The 20,034-nt window shown below is 42.9% G+C and overlaps 1 protein-coding gene across 4 annotated transcripts in view; it reads right to left on the reverse strand.

Moving 5' to 3' along the window:
* Positions 1-9,774: 9,774 nt before the first annotated feature.
* LOC100760309 (schwannomin-interacting protein 1) overlaps positions 9,775-20,034 on the reverse strand; it is a 129,881-nt gene continuing 119,621 nt past the window's right edge. For all 4 annotated transcript variants that reach the window (XM_035450753.1, XM_027391762.2, XM_027391761.2 and 1 more), the window contains 4 exons: positions 19,405-19,602; positions 18,502-18,625; positions 15,227-15,320; positions 9,775-10,412 (listed from right to left, as the gene is read on the reverse strand). In XM_035450753.1, the coding sequence (XP_035306644.1) occupies positions 10,361-10,412; positions 15,227-15,320; positions 18,502-18,625; positions 19,405-19,602 (468 nt within the window). In that variant the 3' untranslated portion in view covers positions 9,775-10,360. The remainder of the gene's footprint in view (positions 10,413-15,226; positions 15,321-18,501; positions 18,626-19,404; positions 19,603-20,034) is intronic.

The raw sequence follows: 20,034 nt of genomic DNA on the forward strand, positions 1-20,034 counted from the left end.
TTAAGTGTCATTTGGTGGAATGGAAATAATGAAGCAAAGACAAATGATGTTCCCTGTGCACAGGGAGCAGGAAAACCTAGACAGTGAATGAACAATTACTGAAAGGGGGAGACAATAGAAACAGAGGTGGTGACTAAGCAACAGTGGGAGCAAACAAACAAACAAGCAAACAAGCAAAGTTAGGAGGGGAATATATTGAGGAAGCTGTAGGGGAGAAATGAGAATATATAAATATGTAAAATATGACATATTTTATTGTATATGTGCAGGAAATAAGACATATAAAAGATATTTGCAGAGGTGTAATTGATAGCAGGACTTGAGTTTTATTCACATGGTCTTGAAAAGAGGCTTTCATCTTTGACAGATCCCTGCCCCGATGCTACCCTGGGAGAAGTTTCTTTTCTTTTTTTTTTAAATTTATTTATTAGTTCTAGTTAGGGAACAAGCTTGTTTCAAGTGCCTTCTCCCTCTCCCTCCCCTCACCCCATCCCTCCTCACCCACCCCCAGCCTACCCCCCACCCCAGCCACCCACCACTCCCCATGCAGGGTAGGACCCTCAGCAGGGGCTCTGCAAAGTCCACCAAATCTTCCTGTGTTCAGGGCCAGAGTGTAACCCTTCACGTGGGATGGGCTCTCAAAGTCCCTTCTTGCACCAGGGTAAAATACTAATCCACCACCAGAGGCTCCCTGGAGTTCAGAGGCCTCCTTATTGACATCCATGTTCAGGGGTCTGGATCAGTCTTGTACTGGCCTCTGGGAGAAGTTTCTAAATGCTAGTAGCTCACCAGGCCTAAGTTAATACATAAATACATAAGTAAAAATAGACCAGTGAAAGATAGATTGATTTACTTATGATAATTCTCTTGGTTCCCCAGCAATAATTTGAGGCAACTTAGAGGAATAAAGCAACAAAGTCAAGGCTGTCACCTGCAGCCTTTATTCAAATTGTCAGAGATAGACTGTAAGCCTTATTTATTGCTTCCTGGAAGCCAATGCCAAGAGGGAAGCTTTATCAAACAACTTATGATGATCATTAGGGAAAGCCGAGAGTTACTGGTACCAACATCACAAAGAAGTATCTGTCTTGTGCTCATAAAGTTGTCACTGGATAATACAACAAATATCAGTAAATGTGTGTTTTGTAGAGACTTAAAGTGATTTTCAGTGACTAATGTTGTCCAGCCAAGCACTGATTGTCAGAATCTAGATTTATTTTTGTATAATTAATGAATTAAATTTCTTCAGAGACAGGGCCTAATGCATCCAAGGGTGTCTCCAAACTCCCTACACACTTTGTCAAGACTTTGAATCCTAATCACCCTTCCTCTACCCCTCAAGTGCCGGCTACAATGCCTATTTTTATGTGACACTAAGGACTGAGGCCAATACCTTGTGAATGCCAGGCAAGCACTCTACCAGAGTTCCCCAGAACTATTGGTGCTTTCTTGAGACAGGTTTTCACTATGCATATGTGACTTGTTTGGAGTCCTCTGTGTAGCAGTCCTCTGCCCCCCTACCCTTTGGGAATTATAGGTGTGTAGCACCAGACAAGGATAAATCGAGACTATCTTGAAGTCTTAGAAGAGTGTGGCAGAAATCAGGTCAGCTCAGCACACATAAGCAGCTAGCATTTTCTTGGCTGTAAATCCCCTTGGTGTGTATAAGGACTCCTTTCCCTAGTGCCTGATTCTCTTTAAACCTATAATGGCTCCCTCTATTATGGTATTTCTTATCTTGCTCTCCTCTATTCCTCCCCCAACTCAACCTTTTTGCTCCCTTAGGACTCCTTTTCATCCTCATTGTCTTACCCTCAACTTGCTTCATCTATTTGATTACTTTTATCAGTCTGGTCCCTATATGCTTTTGTGACCCCTGGCATGATGTGTCTAATCACAGTAGTCCAAGCTTTCATGCTGTACACTATGAATACATAAAATCACTTTGATGTTCTCTTTCCTTCTTTGCAGATGTCTCTAACACTAGTCTCATCAAACATGTCTCCTGTTCTCTGCCAAAACTTTGGAAGATGAAATCTTCACATTGTTCACTTTTTCTGATTTTGTCTGCAAGCTCTGTGGATTGAAGCCACTGACTTCCTAAAGGCTCCATCTCCTCACCTGCAGTGGGTTGAGAATTGTCCCTGTTTGTGATGGTCTGCATAACTGGCCTGGAAAATGAAGCCCAAGGAATTCCCAGTGAAAAAACCCTTTCAGTCTTGAGCTTGGGGCAAATTTGAGTTGGGAATGACAATGAGTACTTGTCTTAGAAACCTAAAGAAGACCTGAGGTCTGCCTTTCATTTTCTGGTGCAACGTGAAAGCAATGCTACTTGTCTACTTAGTTGGAATAATTTCTACATGAACAGCTTCCCTTGAGTTTCAGAATTCTGAGAAAGGTGTCCATTTGGACTCAGTCTGTCAGTCTAGAGGGTCCTGTCATGTGACATCAAGGCATTGGTGATGTTCATCAACAGCTTTAAGGCACCATTCAAAGCATCTATGATTCTGTAGCTCCGAGTCCTTGACAAAAAAATTGAGGAAATGATACATATATGCATACTAAAAAAGGAAGTGGGTAATTTGATTTTTTTTTCTAGTGGCTTAGCAAGGCATTCTTACTACATTATTGACACATCATCTATGCAAATTAGGGGACTAAAGTGATCATAAAAGAAACAAGAAAAGCAAAAAACAAGGCAAAGAATTTAGATTCAAAAGGGGGATGGTTTTTGTAGGGCTCTTTTATGTAAGATGCAAATGAAGACTAAACTTGAAGTGTGGCCCTAAAAGGCTTCAGTCAGTCCCTTGGTGTTCTATTTTTCTACTACTGGTTTTGTCTCTTCTTTCAAATAACACCGATATATATTTCTCAAATGATGTTTGCTTCAGTGATTGGGAGGAGACAGGGGCCAAGATCAGCTTGAGTAGGGAGCACTCAAGACTTTTCACTACAGAGTGTAGGAGATTGGTCATCTCTGTATGCTAGGCAGATTCTCTACACTGAGCTATAGTCAAACTTCAGCAAAAGAGGCTTTTGGTTGTTCATATACTGCCTACGATATGTACAATTATTCAGGTACTTTTGGCAAATGCCTTCTGGACCTTAGCATTCCTAGAACTTGGTGGGCTCAGTTCAGTGGGTACCACTGTGCTGACTAAAGACTGTTTCCTTGACAACTGCAGACTGATGGAAAGTAGGCTTTGGTCCTTTGACTTTCTCACCAGCAGATTACAAGCAGCAAGGGGTTGGTTGGTCCAAAGGTTGAATGTACCAAGGTGTGCTTAGAGGAAACTGCTATGGTAAGGCCTCAGATGAAGCTGAGGTCTTCAGGTGCCACTGGGTCTGTAAGCTTTGCATTGAGCTATACTTCCATTCTCTCAAGTCCTTATGTTTGGCTAGGTTCCTTCGTCTGCTCTTGGGGAAGACCTGCATTGAGCCATATTTCCATTCTTCCATGTCCTTGTGTTTGGCTAGGTTCCTTCTTCTGCTCTTGGGAGAGACCTGCATTGAGTCATATTTCCATTCTCTCAAGTCCTTATGTTTAGCTAGGTTCCTTCTTCTGCTCTTGGGGGAGACTTGGCAGTTGAAGCTGCTGTCTCCATACAAGCCCTATACTCTATCTTGCACTGTGTGATGCTGTCTGGGAACTCCAGAAAGGCCTGTGTGGCATTTCACTCCCACTCTTAGTTTAGCCAGAACTGCTTGAAATGGGTTTATGACTCCATGGATTATGAGTTGCAAACATCCCCACTTTTAATTATTTTTCTGAGGCAATAATTACTTCCCTTAAAAAATTTCTTAGTAGGGATCTCAACTGTAGATGAAGAACTATGGGCAACTGGAGAAGGCTGAGAGTGGAGAAATGGGTTTTCCAGTGAAGAGCCTCCCCTCTCAACTGGTTATCTAATACCACGTAGTCATCCCTGAGATCATGTACATAAAGGTGACATTATACAGGCTTTATATATCTAGGAATATGTATGTGTGTATACATACATGTGTGTATGTATGTGAAAAAGAAGCCAAGAATTTGAGAAAGCACAAGGAGGGATAAATGGGAGGTCTTGGAGGGGTCTTGGAGGGAAGAAAGGGGATGGGAAAAACTACAAAATTACAATTTTTAAATGATAATGAAAATGCTGTGTAGCCTAACACAGCTACCTGATGCTCTGCTCTCGGTCTGACCTGCATCTGAGATAGTGACATGCTTTAAAATCAGCTGTCTTATTAATGGGGCAAGAGTCCTTTAGCTCACTGGAAAAAGGAAACAGATGCTTTGTGACAAACAGGAAAGGCCTTCTCCTGATGGCATCCTTACTGTCTTCTCTGTAAACTGTTTGAGAGGTGAAAGATGCGCACCAGGCTCATTAAAATGCCATGTCTAATACACGGGGATGCTTGGAGACCAAAAGAGCCCCCACATAAGGTGAGATGGTGTGTCACCACCAGCTGTGATTTCTTCTGAGAGCTGACATCAGGGAGGAAGTAACTGTATGAAGCAGAAAATTAAAGAACCTGCTTCTACCCTCACTGTGCCTTACCACAGTCAGAACACACTTCTATTTTCTGAAAAGCCAGAAAATAAAGTATTAATTGAATATACAGGATCAAGGAATCTTGTAGTGAATAATCAAAACAAAAGCTTGAGTCTGGACTGTGAAACCATTATCATTTGCCCCATAATCATGCCTCCTCTACTTTGTGCCCTTATGCCTGGTGCAGGGAAATGGAGTCAACAACTTTTAAAGCAAGGAGGGTGCTATGACTGGAGCCCAACAGTAATCAGGAAGAGAAAGGTACAAAGAGATGTGTGTTCTTTAAGAGAACACACTGCGACTGACCATTCTTGGCAATTCTTTGTAAACCAAAGCTCCAGGCTGGAAAGATCTTTGGCTTCTTATTTTCATTTTGTATAGTCAGGTGACTAATTCATAAATTACTGATATTACTTCATACTGACAACCAACTAAAATATCCTGAAAAATTCATCACCCCAACCTATAGCAGAATGAACGTGTAATATCGTATTTAGACAAAATAAGTATCAGTGCAAATAACATTTTGTACATCTCAGAATTCAGCAGGGGTTGAAATAATCGGGGTGGTCATGATTATTTCGTGTGGTCAGGATTAGAGGAACCCAGGCTTTGCCAGATGGATATCAAAGAGACCTCCTACAGTTACAACATTGTTGCACAATCTGTATTCTTTTTTTCTAGGAAGGATTATTTGTTCACAACATTGTTGCACAATCCGTATTCTTTTTTTTCTAGGAAAGATTGTTTATTCATAAATCTTATCTTGATTTCTGCCCCAGGGACAGAGGATAGACTGGAAAATGGAATTTAAACTAAGCTGAGGAGGCCAGTGGACAGAAAAAGTGACTCACTCATTTTCCAGAGAAATGAAACAGTGTGGTATATTGGTTAACAGTTTGTTCTCAGAGACCAGAACTGGTTTTCTAGCTCTTTCTTAAATATGGTTGCTCTTACTGAGGGCCTGAATTTGCTAATGTCATGCTAATTTTAACAAAACAGATTCAACTAAGTATATGTTAGTTCAAACGTCATTGTTTATTTCTGAATCCTGTAACACCTGAAGGTGAATTCTACTAGAAGAGCAGGCAGCTGCCCCCATGCAGCAACTCAGGGATCCACACGCCTTCCATCTTGTTGCTGTGACATTTCCTAGGGCCTCACAATTGCAGTTGGCATAGGAGCAAGATGCTGGATAGATCTTCAGTGCCTAAGCTGGAGCTAGGACACATCACAGTCATTCACACACATTTCATAGGGAAAAAAAAATCAATTAGTCATAGAATCACCTTAGACAGGGAGCTGGGAATGTCTCTGGCTGATGAGCCATGTCCTAGGGGCAATGGTGCAACGATGGACATAGAGAGGCATGGATTTTAGTAGATGGATAGCTGTATCTGCGATAGGCATATTTATTAGAGATGACAGATTCAGTAAGAAATCAACAGATATTGGTATAAGGCCAAGTACTTAAGGGAGAAAAATGAGCCGATCACTGAGATTAAATCTGACAGCAGTGTGTGTTACCCGAGTGGAAGCCAGTCTACAGGGCACATCCCTCAGCTGAGAGGCACTGCCCATTAGGAAGAGGGAGAGTTGTCAGTCAGTCCAAGTGTCTTCAAGTGAGAGTTGTCGGCTTGGTTCTTTGCTGAGGGCTGCAGTTATTCAAGTGGTGGAGGATTGCCTCTGCTCTTAGACAAGCAACAGAAATGTCTGACAGAGAATTCTTGTAGGCTATATAGGCATGTGTGAAAAACAGAGTTTCAACAAGAAAGCATCATTCAAGTTCAAGGTTCAATGAGTTGTGTATTTGTCAGACATAGGTCTAATTTTGTCGCAAACAATCAAACTTCTCTGCAATGGCTTTCCTCGTGATAGTTCCCTGTACTCTGAGATATAACAAGATACTAAGTGAAAAAAAAAAAAAAAGAGCAATGAGACGAACACAGAATAAAGGGCAAAAGGAGAAGCTAAGCACAAGCAAAAATACGACATAGTGGCAAAACTTTGGAAAGGTCTCCAAAGGAAAAGGACTGGCTGAATAAAGTGCTGACCAGTAGTGCAGGAATTTTATACAGTTTAAAAACAATAGCTTGGCCGGGTGTTGGTGGTGCACGCCTTTAATCCCAGCACTGGGGAGGCAGAGGCAGGTGGATCTCTGTGAGTTCAAGGCCAGCCTGGTCTCCAGAGCGAGTGTCAGGATAAGGCTCTAAAGCTACACAGAGAAACCCTGTCTTGAAAAACCAAAACCAAACAAACAAAAACAAAAACAACAACAACAAAAAACCCCACCAAAACCAAAACCAAAACCAAAACCAAAAAACAATAGCTTGGATCTGTGGTTAAATGGCTTACATATACAGTTAAGAAGAGTGGCTTGAACATTTGCAGAAATAGATGGAAATAGAAATTATTACATTGAGCAAACAATGCAATCTCAGAAAGACAAACACCACATTCTTGTATTTAATGCATGTGTACTTACATGGACAGAGCAAGTTGCAAAGTGCTGTTCTTTGGAACCCCACTTTGTAGGAATTAATTGGAATACAAAGCCTATGCATGTGCATCTGTTTAGATAGGCACAGATGAGGGGGCATAAAAGTACACCCTATGGCCTAGCACTGATATGTAGAAGGAGGAAGATTGTCTGAACATAGACATGGCTGGATTAATCTTTTTCCTTAAGCATCTCCACTTTGTACATTCAATGGTTCTCATCGCTCTTATTGTGAGCACCGAGTGCTTTTATAAACATGGTTGTTTTACCCAGTCTTTGCAGTCATTCCAGAGACAGTATTAACAGGTGACAAGACACAGAGCCTCAGCAGCTCTCTTGAGATCACACCCCTAGGAAGCTGGTGGAGCATTTCTTAGCCAGACCTGGCTGTAAAGCCTGAGTCCTCTTGAGTACACCTCACTCTCTTCATATGGGAAAGAGGCTGTGTCCTAATTTTGAGTCAGTTCACCTAGCTGACTTAACTTGCAAGCATCCCTAGTTTATGTGTGGAAGGATGATCTAGTGTAGGTGAGGATGCTGCTGAGATTAATTCAGTCTTCTTTGGCAAAGCTCAGCAGAAGGACTGAGAAGACCTTGAAAGAATAGCATTGGAAGTGAGCCTGCTGGGGCAAGGAGATTTGCAATGGCTATTAGCAAAATGAGTGCTTGCCTTTGAAATTCTCGGGGTGTTGAGAACTGCTCTAGTGCTAGCAAGATTGACCAGGGAGTATCTTGGTTGTGTCCACGTGGAGGGGACGACCTTTTAGTGCATTCTCATACTTGTTTTCCTTCCTGAGTAGGGGTTCTTTAGCGAAAGTTATGGGCTGGGGGATGGGTGAAGACACTAGGCTGAGAGGCCATGGATTTTTTCCAACATGTATGCGTAGCTACGTGTGCATTGCTTAAGACAAAAGCCATCCCTAAAGTTTATTGGAGTTGCTTAACTCTTGCAAGGGTTTTAAAAATTAGGACTGTCTTTCTTGGCAAATGAGCTTCAGCGTCAGCTCCACCTACGGATGTCAGAGTAGGAGGCCGAGAGGGACAAACTACTGTCTCTTGCTTGAACAGAGGCATTTTCAATACTTTTTTCTAAGCTTGTGCTCTCCCAAAGGATCAAACTAATAGGAATGTAATACTTAAATTGAAAAAAAAAAAATCACATGACACTTAAAAACATGGTTTAACAAAAAGCTAAAAAAAAGAAGCTCCATTATGGGGGTTCTCAACGTTAGCACTTGGGGAACTCAGCAGATATCAAGGGGCTATTGAGATGGCTCAGTGGGCAAAGGCACTTGCTGCCAAGCCTGATGACCTGAGTTCAATCCCCGGAAGTCACATGTTAGAAAGGAGAGAATCAACTCCTGAAAGTTGTCCCAATTTCCATACATGCACTGTGGCGAAAGCACACCCGCCCCCAATCAATCAATGTTATAACATCAGAGACGTTAAGGCCATAGTAAGACCTTAGCACCAGTGGTTTCTGAAGCTTCCACACAGATCCACTGCATAGCTGCAGATGAGCACCATAGGCCTGCCCAGCCAGTGGGAGCAGCAAAGGGCCAGCAGACCGCTGACTGCTGCTGTGGGACTTACTGTAGCAGAGAGAGTTCAGTGGAGTTCAACAGTCAGCAGCAATCAGGCCTGGCTGGTAACCAAGTCCCAAAACTGAACCACATTCAGGGTTGCATTCTTTTCTATTCTGAATGGAAATGCTGACTAAGACCATAAAGAGTGATGAGTGTTCCAACTTAGGATGACCAATTTTGCTAAGCACGAACCATGGTGATTCCTTTCAGTAACTTACAATGCCTGATTCCTTCTGAGAAAGGGGGATGGGATAGCGGTTTCTGAAGTCCTGTCTTATACCTTGGACTTCATGGAGAAACCAAGTGACCCGGGATGAAGCTGGGCTGGTGAAGTGCTCACCTCTCTGTGTCTCAGTGGGTGGTTTTCTAATCCGCCAGTGCTCACCAGCTAATTAAGTGTGCATGGTGAATCTCTCTACTTATTAGAAAACAGATACAATTGTCTGAGATCAGTAAAAGGGGCTTCAAGACTTATAAACAGCAATCAGAAGCCTTAGGAACACAGTAAACAGGTAGCATAAGTTTTCATGTGGAGCCTGGACAAATGTCTAACTTTACTTTGGATAGGGTACCAATAAGAGACCGGCAAAATGATTCCACCTCTGCCTAACCTGATGCAGCAGGCAGCTGAATTTGACTGACTGACAAGAGCATGAGCAACTTGCAGCTCCATTCCAAAGGACAGTCCTTCCAAGGCCCAGCAACTGTTAATTGCGAATACATTCCCAGGCATACAAGAGCCTTGTGTGCTCTATGAGCCCTCCCCACCTCTGGGAGAAAATGCCAGTGGGCCCATTCATGTGAGGGACTTGTACAGGTAACCACTGCTGCTCTGCCATGTCAGGCCCGAGGGTCCACAAAAAAGCGCAAATGCCATTCCTCTTTATGGTAGACTGGGGTATGTTTTGATGCAATCTGAGGCCCCAACACAATGAACAATTATTAGAGAGTGGCGACATTCCAGAAGGATAGTTTTAGTCAGTCCCGGAAATGCTGGTTCTGCCATCGGCATTGTACTCACTCCTACCTTGCCTTCTTTGGAGCAATTGGCAGTTTTCACTGACAGAAGCTTTTTTGATGGGGAATTTAGTCACAGAGGGAAATGGGCGAGGAGGCACAGCTAGTTTTTGTTAGTGAGCAAAAGGACATATCATATGAAACAAAGTTTTAATTTTTATTTTACATATTTATACATAAAACTTTCAAGGAACCAAGTGGATCCAACAGAATGTTAATAGCACATCTAAGAATGAACCTCAGGTAGTCAACATTCACAAAATGTTGAAAACTGATTAAAATATACGTAGTATGGAGAGCTACGACTTCACTACGAGGCAGGCATGTATTTTGACTTGTATAGCACCGTCATTTACAGTTCCTCTTCAAAACTACAGTGAAGAATGAAAGTAGTCAATGGTAAAATACTGCTCCAACTTAAAGTCTCTAAACAATAAAAATAAAGTTAAAACTACCCTCTGCTTATCCACGGTTGTTGGTGGTGTAAGTACTGTACATTCCTTGTAACAATATTTTATTAAAAGGCCTGATATTAAGTGGCACGAGTAAAAAACTTAAAATAAATTAAGAAGCGAAGGCCAGTCACGGGACAGTAAGCTCGGACGTTACCAATGACTAACACTGATGTCTGCTTTTGAGCCACCTTTAGCAACAGCGTTTTTCACAACCACAGAAGCAAAATAAATTCTAGCTCTTCCTCAGGGGTGGATGACCCCCTTTCACTTCGCGGGCATTTTCTCTGCCATGTGCTTCTGCTGACTCTCAGCGTGTCTGCAAAATCAAGAATACAATCACTCAGCACTAAGAAGAAAGATCCAGACGCTTTCCAACCAACAGCTACAACGCCCGCCCGCTAAGTGAAAGACCTCCGGCCAGGGAAGAGTGCTTCCTTCAAGCTCAGTGGATTGCCCTAGTTTTTATATTTGGTGATCATGATTCCCTGCTTTTGTGACTCACGGGATTCATTTAAGGCTCGCAGTTATTAATACTGTGAAGAGGGAAAGTGGTGTGTTTAAAAAACTTCAAGAGGTGAGTGTCTGGAGTATTTAACTGGTGAATATTCAACTGTTTTCTACATTGCATCCAGGGCTGAGTGAGGCTGTGAGGTCTTCAGAGAGAATGTTCCAGGGAAGGCAGCCAGGAAGGGAACAAATGGCAAATGAAGAAAGAACAGAGAGGAAATGAATATTAAACGTTGGACTGCACTTCAATAATAGAACACTTGCCTAACATGTAGGATTCCCCAATAGGTTACTCCAGAAAATAAAAAGGTAAAACAAGTTAGAGCCAGGTGTTACAACCGAGTGGTTGAGTGTTAACTGAGCAACTATTTAAACACACATAGACTGAGGCATTAATGAAGGCTGACAGGAATCTGGAGCTAGCCGTCTAATTTGCTCTGATGAGAGCTTACGTCAAGTACATGATGTAAAGCTCTTTGTGGATGTAAAGATTCCCCATACTAGCATAAATTCCCCCACCTAAGAACATAGTTAGGACAATAAAACAGGGCCAAAGAGAGTGTGATGTGAAGCTTGGCCAATCTAGAAGGTGGGTGGTGGGGACAGCAGGGGAGGAAAGGCCAGGTTCTTGGCAAACCCCTCGACAGGCGCAACCCAACGAGCTGTAGGATCTGTAGGCTGCAAAAGTTTAAAGTTTTGAAGGATGACTTTAGGAAATGACAAATCTTGTGAGAAGCTAAGGATGTGGTTTTTAGCTGTCATCAAGATTTGGGGGCAGTATGTGTGCTGTCTGAATGTGGGGAGTCAGTGACGCCACACTTAAAGCCCTGGTTTCATGTAGAATGCCTCCTATCCATGGTACAGAGAAGAAAAAAACCACGGGCAGTTTCAAAAATTGGGGAAGTGACAGCAGCATCCTTGCCACATGCAGAAACTCAGGAACAAGTGGCAATGCAATTTGGCAATCAAGGAACCAGGGGAAATGATGTTATTGGCTTTCCCTCCAGTAACAAAGAAGGCCATGGTCCTGTTGATGGTCATGAAGAACTATGGACCATATAGCAGATCATTTTCATATTGCAGTCTATGTGCATCTCAAGCAAATTCAATTCCAGAAACATTCTGGTGTTCCGTGATGGAAGATTCACTCTAGCTAATTGAATTATACTTCTTGTTTTAATGCACATCTACACACTTGTGCACACAGGTGCATACCTCAGGAGACTTTCTTCAAAGGAAAGAAACATCTTCAGAAAATATCACAAGCTATGTGTTCTGAGACACATATAGAAAGGATTTCATTAAAATTTTAAGAGGGAGAGGATTTCCATAAACCCCTTCATTAATCATTTTTACATTAAAATCCTTTATAAGATGTGTATCTTATCCAAGCCCTGCAAAAAATTCTCATAAACGACCATTACTGAGGACCTACTACATGCAATGCAGGCCCAGTTCTAGGCTCTGAGGACCTACTACATGCAATGCAGGCCCAGTTCTAGGCTCTGGAGACACACAACAAGACATTCAAATGCTGTCACCCCTGTTTTCAGGGCAGAGAATTTATCATCACCTGGAGAGAAATAGCAGACAAATATGCCAGTGTGATGAAATGCCTCATGGAGAACAAGCAGTGACCAGGACAGAGAGGAGGGACAAAAGCTGGTCGTGGCGACAGCTGGTGCCACAGAGTGGCACATGTTCATACATGGGAAACACAGCCACAAGGAATGAGTTGAGGCTTGTCTCCAGGGATGGTCTTTTAGAGTCAAGCCCTCCACGGTCACAACAGTTGACCAGATTTAGGTGGTGGGGTAGGGCATCCCATCGAGCCAGCACAAGGGGACAATAACTACTGAAAAGTAAGCTCGTGAGGGTGGGGCAGACAGAACTTTTATAAAGAGACTTAAGTGATCTTCAAATTACCTAGAAACTTAAAAAAAGCCCAATTCCTAAGAACAATTAAACCTGAATTTCTGGGGTGGGACCCAGGCATCTGTGGCTTACAGATATCCCCAGGTGCTCCCAGTGAGAGGAGCCAAAATTGAACTGACTGGATTTGAACTGACATCTATAATGGTGATGGTAAACAAGTAGAGGAAAACTGGGGACCCAAACTTTCTTGAAGTGTCTCTGTGAGACTACCATTGGGAATGGATGAGCACCCTCTGGCTGTTCCCTGCCCCCATACACAGTCCCCCAACACTAGGGTGAACAGAAGGGTGGCTCTCTTCCTCTATGTGGAGGACTTCAAGGGAGCACCATGTCCCTGACTATTATAGGACTGCTCCAACTGAAAAGCTTCCTTCATCACCCCCAAGCTAGCTACTCCTCACCTCCTGACCCCAGAGTCCTGCTTGCTCTGTCTCCCAAATCACCCCATCTATACACTAAGGGCCACTGAGAAACTAATATGAAGCCTAACACCTTAAGAAATGGGAGGGGGGTTCTGCTGCCACAGGCAGATGGGAGCTTATGGAAGACTGCAGACTTGTGTGAACTACAGGGCCTGGCTGCATATTTCACTGCTGATTTCCTATCCCTTCAATTCCATGACTCTTGAATTCTTGGGTAACAAAATGGAGTGCTGTACAGTTGCTGATGTGTGATGCCCCAACAGCCTCCAGGTGATGATAGTATTATTTGAGTTATTCTTAATTTCCTATTTTCCCCCTTTTTCAGATGACGGATAACGTAACTTAAAGTATACAAAACAGGGGCCTGTGGAGAGGTTAAAGCACTTGCCATACGGTGTGAGGACTGGAGCCTGGACCCAGAATCCAGGTACATGCTGGGTGGGTGTGGAGACATGCCTGTAATTGTAGCCTCAGAAAGCAGAGGCAGGGGACCCCCAAAGCAAGCTGGTTAGCCATGGAGGTAGGACAGAGAACAAGTGTGACTCTTGCCATCAGTTTTGGGCTTTCACATGCAAGTGCTGAATATGGGTCCTAACATGGAGCCTCAACGCTATGCAGCTTTTGTTTATTACAAATATCATTTCAATGACACTGCGTGAATAGAAATGTATTTTGTTACCTGTTCCTTACTGAGGAAAAGTCCGGTGGAAGGGCTGAGAGCGCTGGTACTACTAGTGTTTTTGAGTTTCTGGGGGCAGGTGCTTAATGTCTTAAGTCGCTGTGATGAGCAGTTCTTTCTTGGGGACCTTCTCCTCTCTCAATACATTTCTGTGCTTAACATCAACCATTATCTCCTGGTTTAAGAATGTCACGTGGACTATCTTGGAAAAGGTGCCATAATCCATTTGAAATCATGGGCATATTTATAGTATTTCATGTTTGTATGCACATCATCTATAACACACATGTATGATACATACTGTATATGTATATGGGCCATACTAAGAAGTGGAATTCCCTGACCAGCACTAGTCTGATTCATTACCTATAATCTGCAAGGTGGCTGGAGCCATGTCCAGCTTGACACTCAAGCCTCAGGGTTTCCCCATGGTGACAAAAATCTGGTGGCACCGGGGCTGTGGACAGATGCCAGGATCCCTGCCTTCCAGGGATGGCAGTAATGATCAAGAGCTGGGCCATATAAGAGCTGGTGTCTCTTTGTGGCACCAATCATGTGGCTACTCCTGTGCCAGAAACAGTAGAATGGAATGGATGAAGGCCAACTGCCTTTCGGGGAAACAGCTTTGCCAGATGAAGTCCTTGTAGGCTACAACTATTGCCCTGATTTAGGGGAAAATGTAAGAAGTCCTCGTGGACTGACAGATATCACCACTGCTAAGCTTGAGATGGCTCAGTGGGTAAAGTGCTTGTTTTGAAAGTATGAGAACTGGAGTTTGGAATCGTGTGCCCTGGTACCTTTATTTGTCAATTCTACACAGCTTGGAGTTATCAGAGAAGAAAGTTTTGATGGAAAAATTGCCAAGATCAGACTGGCTGGTGGGCCCGTCCATGGGAGATGTCCTCATTGTTAATTGATGTAGGAGGGTCTAGTCCACCATGGGTGATACCATTCCCTGGGAAAGTGGTCCAGGACTGTGAAGAAACTAGCTGAGCATGAACCTGATTGAGTCAGACAGTAAATGAGCCAGCAAACAGTATTCCTCCATGGTTTCTGCCTCAGAGTTCCTGCCCTGACTTTCCTCAAGGATGGACTATAACTTGTAAGAAATAAACCCTTCCCTCCCCTAAAAGCTGCTTTGGTCATAGTAACTGTTGCAGCAACAGAAATACAACTAGACTATCACAGAAAGCTGGACATAGTGGCATGTTCTGCAACTCCAGGACTGTTACCTTGAGATGGGAGCTGGAGAAAGAAGAATCTCCGGAAGCCCAACAGAGAACAAGAGATCCTATTTCAATAAAGATGAAAACAAGGGCAGACACTCAAAGTTGTCCTCTGATCTCCACATTCATGCTGGAACATATGCATCACTGCCCCCGAAAACATACAGATTAAAAATGATGCATTTCCTAAAGAGGGTTTGGGGTCCCTTCCTCTCTTCTAAATGGCAAACATCAACAGCTGTTTGGTGAACTAGGTACAGAAGGAAGGGATTAAGTGCCGGAGAGCTAATTCTTGCTCTGTCCTTCAACTTCAGTCTACCTCAGACTTCTTTTGTCCTTTGGAAGGGAGAGCCAGACTAACCTGGTCAAGTCTTCTATGTCCACCAGCATGGCATCTTGTTCTGTGTGCAGCTCATCTCGGATGAGAAGCAGCTGGACCAACTCTTCATTCAAACCTGTGTCAAAAAAGGGAATATTAAAAACAATATCAAGCTACACCCAAATCAGAACATGAGACTATGTATGGCCCATTACGGATGTTCACAGACACAAAAGTACATATAAAGTATAATTTAACATCATAGGAAAGAATCTTTTTCCATTTTTCATGTGTACATGTGTGTGTGAGTGAGAGATTTGCATGTGTGTAGATGTATGATTTTGCATGTATAGGTGCACAACTGTACATGTGGAGGCCCAAAATTTATGTAGGGAGTGATTATCAATTGCTCTTCCATCTTGAAAATAAGGCCTTGCAATCAAACCCACAGCTCACTCACACAGCTAGTCTTTCTAACTAGCTCACTCTAGGGATCTGCTGTCTCTATCTTTTGAGGTGGGATTGCAGGTGGCATTGTACCCATCCAGTATTTACACAGGTTTCTGGGGATCTGAATTCCAGTGGACTCTTATATTAACCTCTTATATGTGCAGCTGAAGTGCCCATTGGAGCAACACCTATTTGTAAAATCAAAGAGGCGCCGAAGAGAAGGAATAAACCACAGGCTGAGTATCTACTACCTGATATTTTCAGGACCAGGGATGTCAGTTTTTTGAGTCTAAATTTACACACTATTTAGATGATTCTATAATATAAAACATTTGATCAGTTAAGCACCCCTAGCCCAAGATATGAAACTCTCCAGATATTTCACAACATTTGGGGCTTTAGATTTCGAAATACCCAACCTGTGTTTTCAATTTATTGTTAATATGGTCAGAAAAGAAATCGATAGCTGCTAGAAAAATAGTTTGTCAGTAAAAGCAGGGTTTTAGGGCAGGCTTTACAGAGATGGCCCAGTGATTAAGAGCACTCATTGCTCTTACTGAGGGTTCAGTTCCCAGCACTTACTGGCAACTCACAACTACCTGCAAATCCAGTTCCAGGGGATCTAAACTCCTATTCTATTCTCTTACAGGGACTGCATGTATGCATCGTACAGACATGCATACATGCAGGCAAAACATCCACGCAGATAAAATAAAAACAAAATTTAAAAATTAGTTGCTAAATAAACATCTTTCAAAGAAAAATCCAGGCTTTGAGAAAGTGTGAAGAGTAGTTTTTAAATTATATTCATTTATTCACCCTTCATCTTTAGGAGTGCCCCAGTCTCTAAGGATGCCTAGCTGGGAGGGAGAGGCAGGCACATCCAGGGTGCCGAGGGCCTTCCTTCTCATGGCTCTAGGAAGGGGTGTTGCTCTGAGAACACTCTCTGAAATATTGGAAAGTTAGATTTCTGGTGTAGCAGGATGTGTAAGATCTGAAGAAAGACATCTGGAAAACAGTGCAAGGAGAATATTCCTGAGCCCTTACCCTTACAGCCAGAAACTAAACATATGACTATGGAAACATTTCCAGTCCCACCCCCCTGAATTTAGCGGGCTGGGTCACCATGGTTCAGCAAAGAGCAGAGAGGACAACTTAGGTTTTTCCCTTAGAGAAGCTAAGAATTACAGCTATTAGGTCCACACACAAGGGAAAACAGCCATTGAAAAGAGCTGTGAGCAAAGACACAAAAGGAGGGGGTGGGTTTGTTGTGACTGGCCTCTTTTAGAGATTTTTGACTTCAAATGAGCCCTCTGTGCCTTCAGTTCAAAAGAGCTTGCATTTTGAAAAGGACAAAAATTATACAGAGAGCTCTAAAAATGCCACGGGACAGCAACTTTATTACTTAAAAGTCTAGAGGAAGCTGTTTGGGTGGTAAAATCCAGCCAGTCCTCTCAGCCTTTGGATGAGTAACAAGCCTAGTGATTAAGCAAAATTAAAGGTAATTCATATCCTGTGAATCTAGGGTTTTTCAAATTAAAACCCTAAAGCTGGGCGTGGTGGCACACACCTTTAATCCCAGCACTCGGGAGGCCGAGGCAGGTGGATCTCAGAGTTCCAGGCCAGCCTGGTTTACAGAGCCCAGCCAGGGTTACACAGAGAAACTCTGTCTCAGAAAACAAACAAACAAACAACAATTAACAAAATAAAACTATAATATTAAAATCCTAAAAATCCTAAATCTTTTCTCTTGATTCGTTTTAGAATTATTAGTATTATTACCAATACTACTACTACTAATATTACAGTATTATTTAGGCACTGAATACATCTCGGTTTTTATTTGGATCATATATATATGTATCTTTTTCAGTTGCTCCTGGATGGCCATGTCTACCACCACCCAGCAGAGAGCTTGCACATCTGAACACTTGGTGCATGGGAGATTTGTTTTTGCACCTCCCTCCCAAGCCCCACATGAGGCTTTAAACTTTCTATTAGGGAAAATTTCTAACTAGCAGCAGAGAAAGCTGTTTCATGAATCCCCACAAACTCCATTGGCTTCAACAATGACCAGCTTGAATTGTCTCCAGGACTATTTTACGGCATTTACAGAAACATAGGTCTTATCTGTAAATGCATCAATGTGAATCTCTAAAAGAAAGGACTTTCTAAAATTCATAAGATTCTCATACCTTTAGCAAAGCTATAATAATTGTAAAAGGTCTATATGAATGCTTTGACGGGTATTTCTCTTGTCTCTTGGAATTCTCTTCAATCTTGTAAATCCATAGGATTACACAGTCATATTCTGGGGGCTGGAGAGATGGTGACACCATCAGGCTGGCCATGCTGCTTCATGGGGACACCATCTTTCACTGGGCCAACCACTGCCTGCTCTCTGTATGGCAGATGACTTCCCCATCCTCTTTGGATGCTTCTGTTGAGGCCCTTTATATCTTTATGTTGAGGGGGGAAGGGAAGCTTAGACTTTGTAACTTTTCCATATTTGTCAATATACATTCACCACCTAAAAAATCAGTGTCATTTGACATGAGCGAAAGTGGTGATACCTCAAACAAATGTGTACAGGAGTAAGCAGAAGGGATAGTTGTGTAAAGCTTACAGAAGTTTATTCCAGAAACAGAGGCATATTAAATACATGCCCCATTCTAGGAGGTAGCAATTTAAAAAGAACCCGTAACCATGGTGAACCTTGGACAATTCTGAGAGCTCCTGCTATTTTATAGTTAGAAAAGAAAAGAAACAAAGAGCCCTGGGTTGTTTTGACCTTGCAAACACACAGAGAGTCCAGTGAAGACACCCAACAGAACTGAACCCATCATGCAGCCTCACCCCTCACTTACTTTCAATCTGGGAGTGGAGGTCATTGACGATCACTTGGAGCTGCCCGATAGTCATATCTCTCAGATCAGTGGGCTTTAAACTTCTTTTCATCAAACATTCGCTTATGTGAGGCATGTGTGGCAGCTAAAGATACAAAAGGGGCAGTGGGGGTACAGAGGTATGAGCAGAAGACCCCAGTAAAGACCCTGTCTGCTCTTAGGAGACCCACCCTCATCCACCTACTTCTATTCCAGTTTGGAGCCTAAATGCTTTCGAAGCCTCTTAGCTTTCCAGTGGTGGTCCCATAACTTACATCCAAACAATGCACTGCCTGCAACACAGGCTTTCTGATTGGTCTCTGACAGACATGAGTTACTGGGAACATAAGTAACAGGAATAGCATGGATAAAGTTAACAATATCAGCTGCTATTTAATGTTTTAGACCATGCCATCAGCACCGTGTGATATACTCTGAATGTTTTTCTCACTGTGTCTTCAACAATCATACTCTTAACCCGGGTATTGTTATCCACACTGCACATGAGAAAACTGACACGAGTCATGTGTCAGACCCCTGCAGCAGGTCAGTGGCAGAGCCTATTGTGACAGCTAAGACCAGGGCACTAATTCATTACATTGTAGCGTCTCCCTTGAAAGGCAGGAGTGAGAATTGATAGCAATAGTGTACTGTGATAGTAACACAGGAACACAGGAGATCTGAATCAAGGACAGAGTTTACTTCTGTGAAATGTTGCCCATATGTGACAGTAGAAAGGAAAAAGAAACAGACATTGTTCTTTCTCAATTGCCAGTGCTTTTGACAAACTGCCTCAGAGAAACCCAAGTTTGCATAATTCTGGGGAAGAACCCGTCTTCAGCCCCCAAAATGCTCCCTTGCATGCCAGCCTCCTCCTCTGCTTACAAGATCAGCGACGGGAGACTTTTTCCTGTTCTGTTTTTCCACTTCTACTTGCATTTTGGCCATTGGTTTGGCCATGGCAAGGGCCATTTTGGCTTCGGCTTGTAACTTCTTTTGCCTTGTGAGGAAGTCCATGTCATCCAGGGATTCCGATTCCTCCTCAGTCGTGTCTCTATCAGAATAGGAAGAACTCTGCTTGCTCTGTGAAGAAATAAAGAGCAGCTGCAAACATCACTCCAGTTGCCAAGCACTCAGGGAAGGGAACTAGCAACTGGGGCCCCTCTCAGCAGGGCTGGTGTGCATGTGTTGTGTGCGTGTGTGTGTGCATGTGTGCGTGCGGGTGTGTTTGTTCTGGCAGCAATTCCACTACCCACATGATCTCACTGCGGCCAATCAGTCACACTATATCTTAAAAACGGCCTATTTGGAATGATTCTGTTTTGAACACAAACAGAAAAGAATGGTAGAAGTTATAATGGGGTTATGTTTAATTGTGGAACCCAGAGCCGAGGTCAGAGATGGTCTTCTGGGAGCAGGCACCTAATGGCATTTGTACTACATTCACAGACCAACACACACTTGTTGGTCATTGGTATGAATGTATAGCACAGAGGGGAAAACATCCTAGCAGCA

Source organism: Cricetulus griseus (assembly GCF_003668045.3).
Source record: "Cricetulus griseus strain 17A/GY chromosome 1 unlocalized genomic scaffold, alternate assembly CriGri-PICRH-1.0 chr1_0, whole genome shotgun sequence".
In the NCBI taxonomy this organism is placed as follows: domain Eukaryota; kingdom Metazoa; phylum Chordata; class Mammalia; order Rodentia; family Cricetidae; genus Cricetulus; species Cricetulus griseus.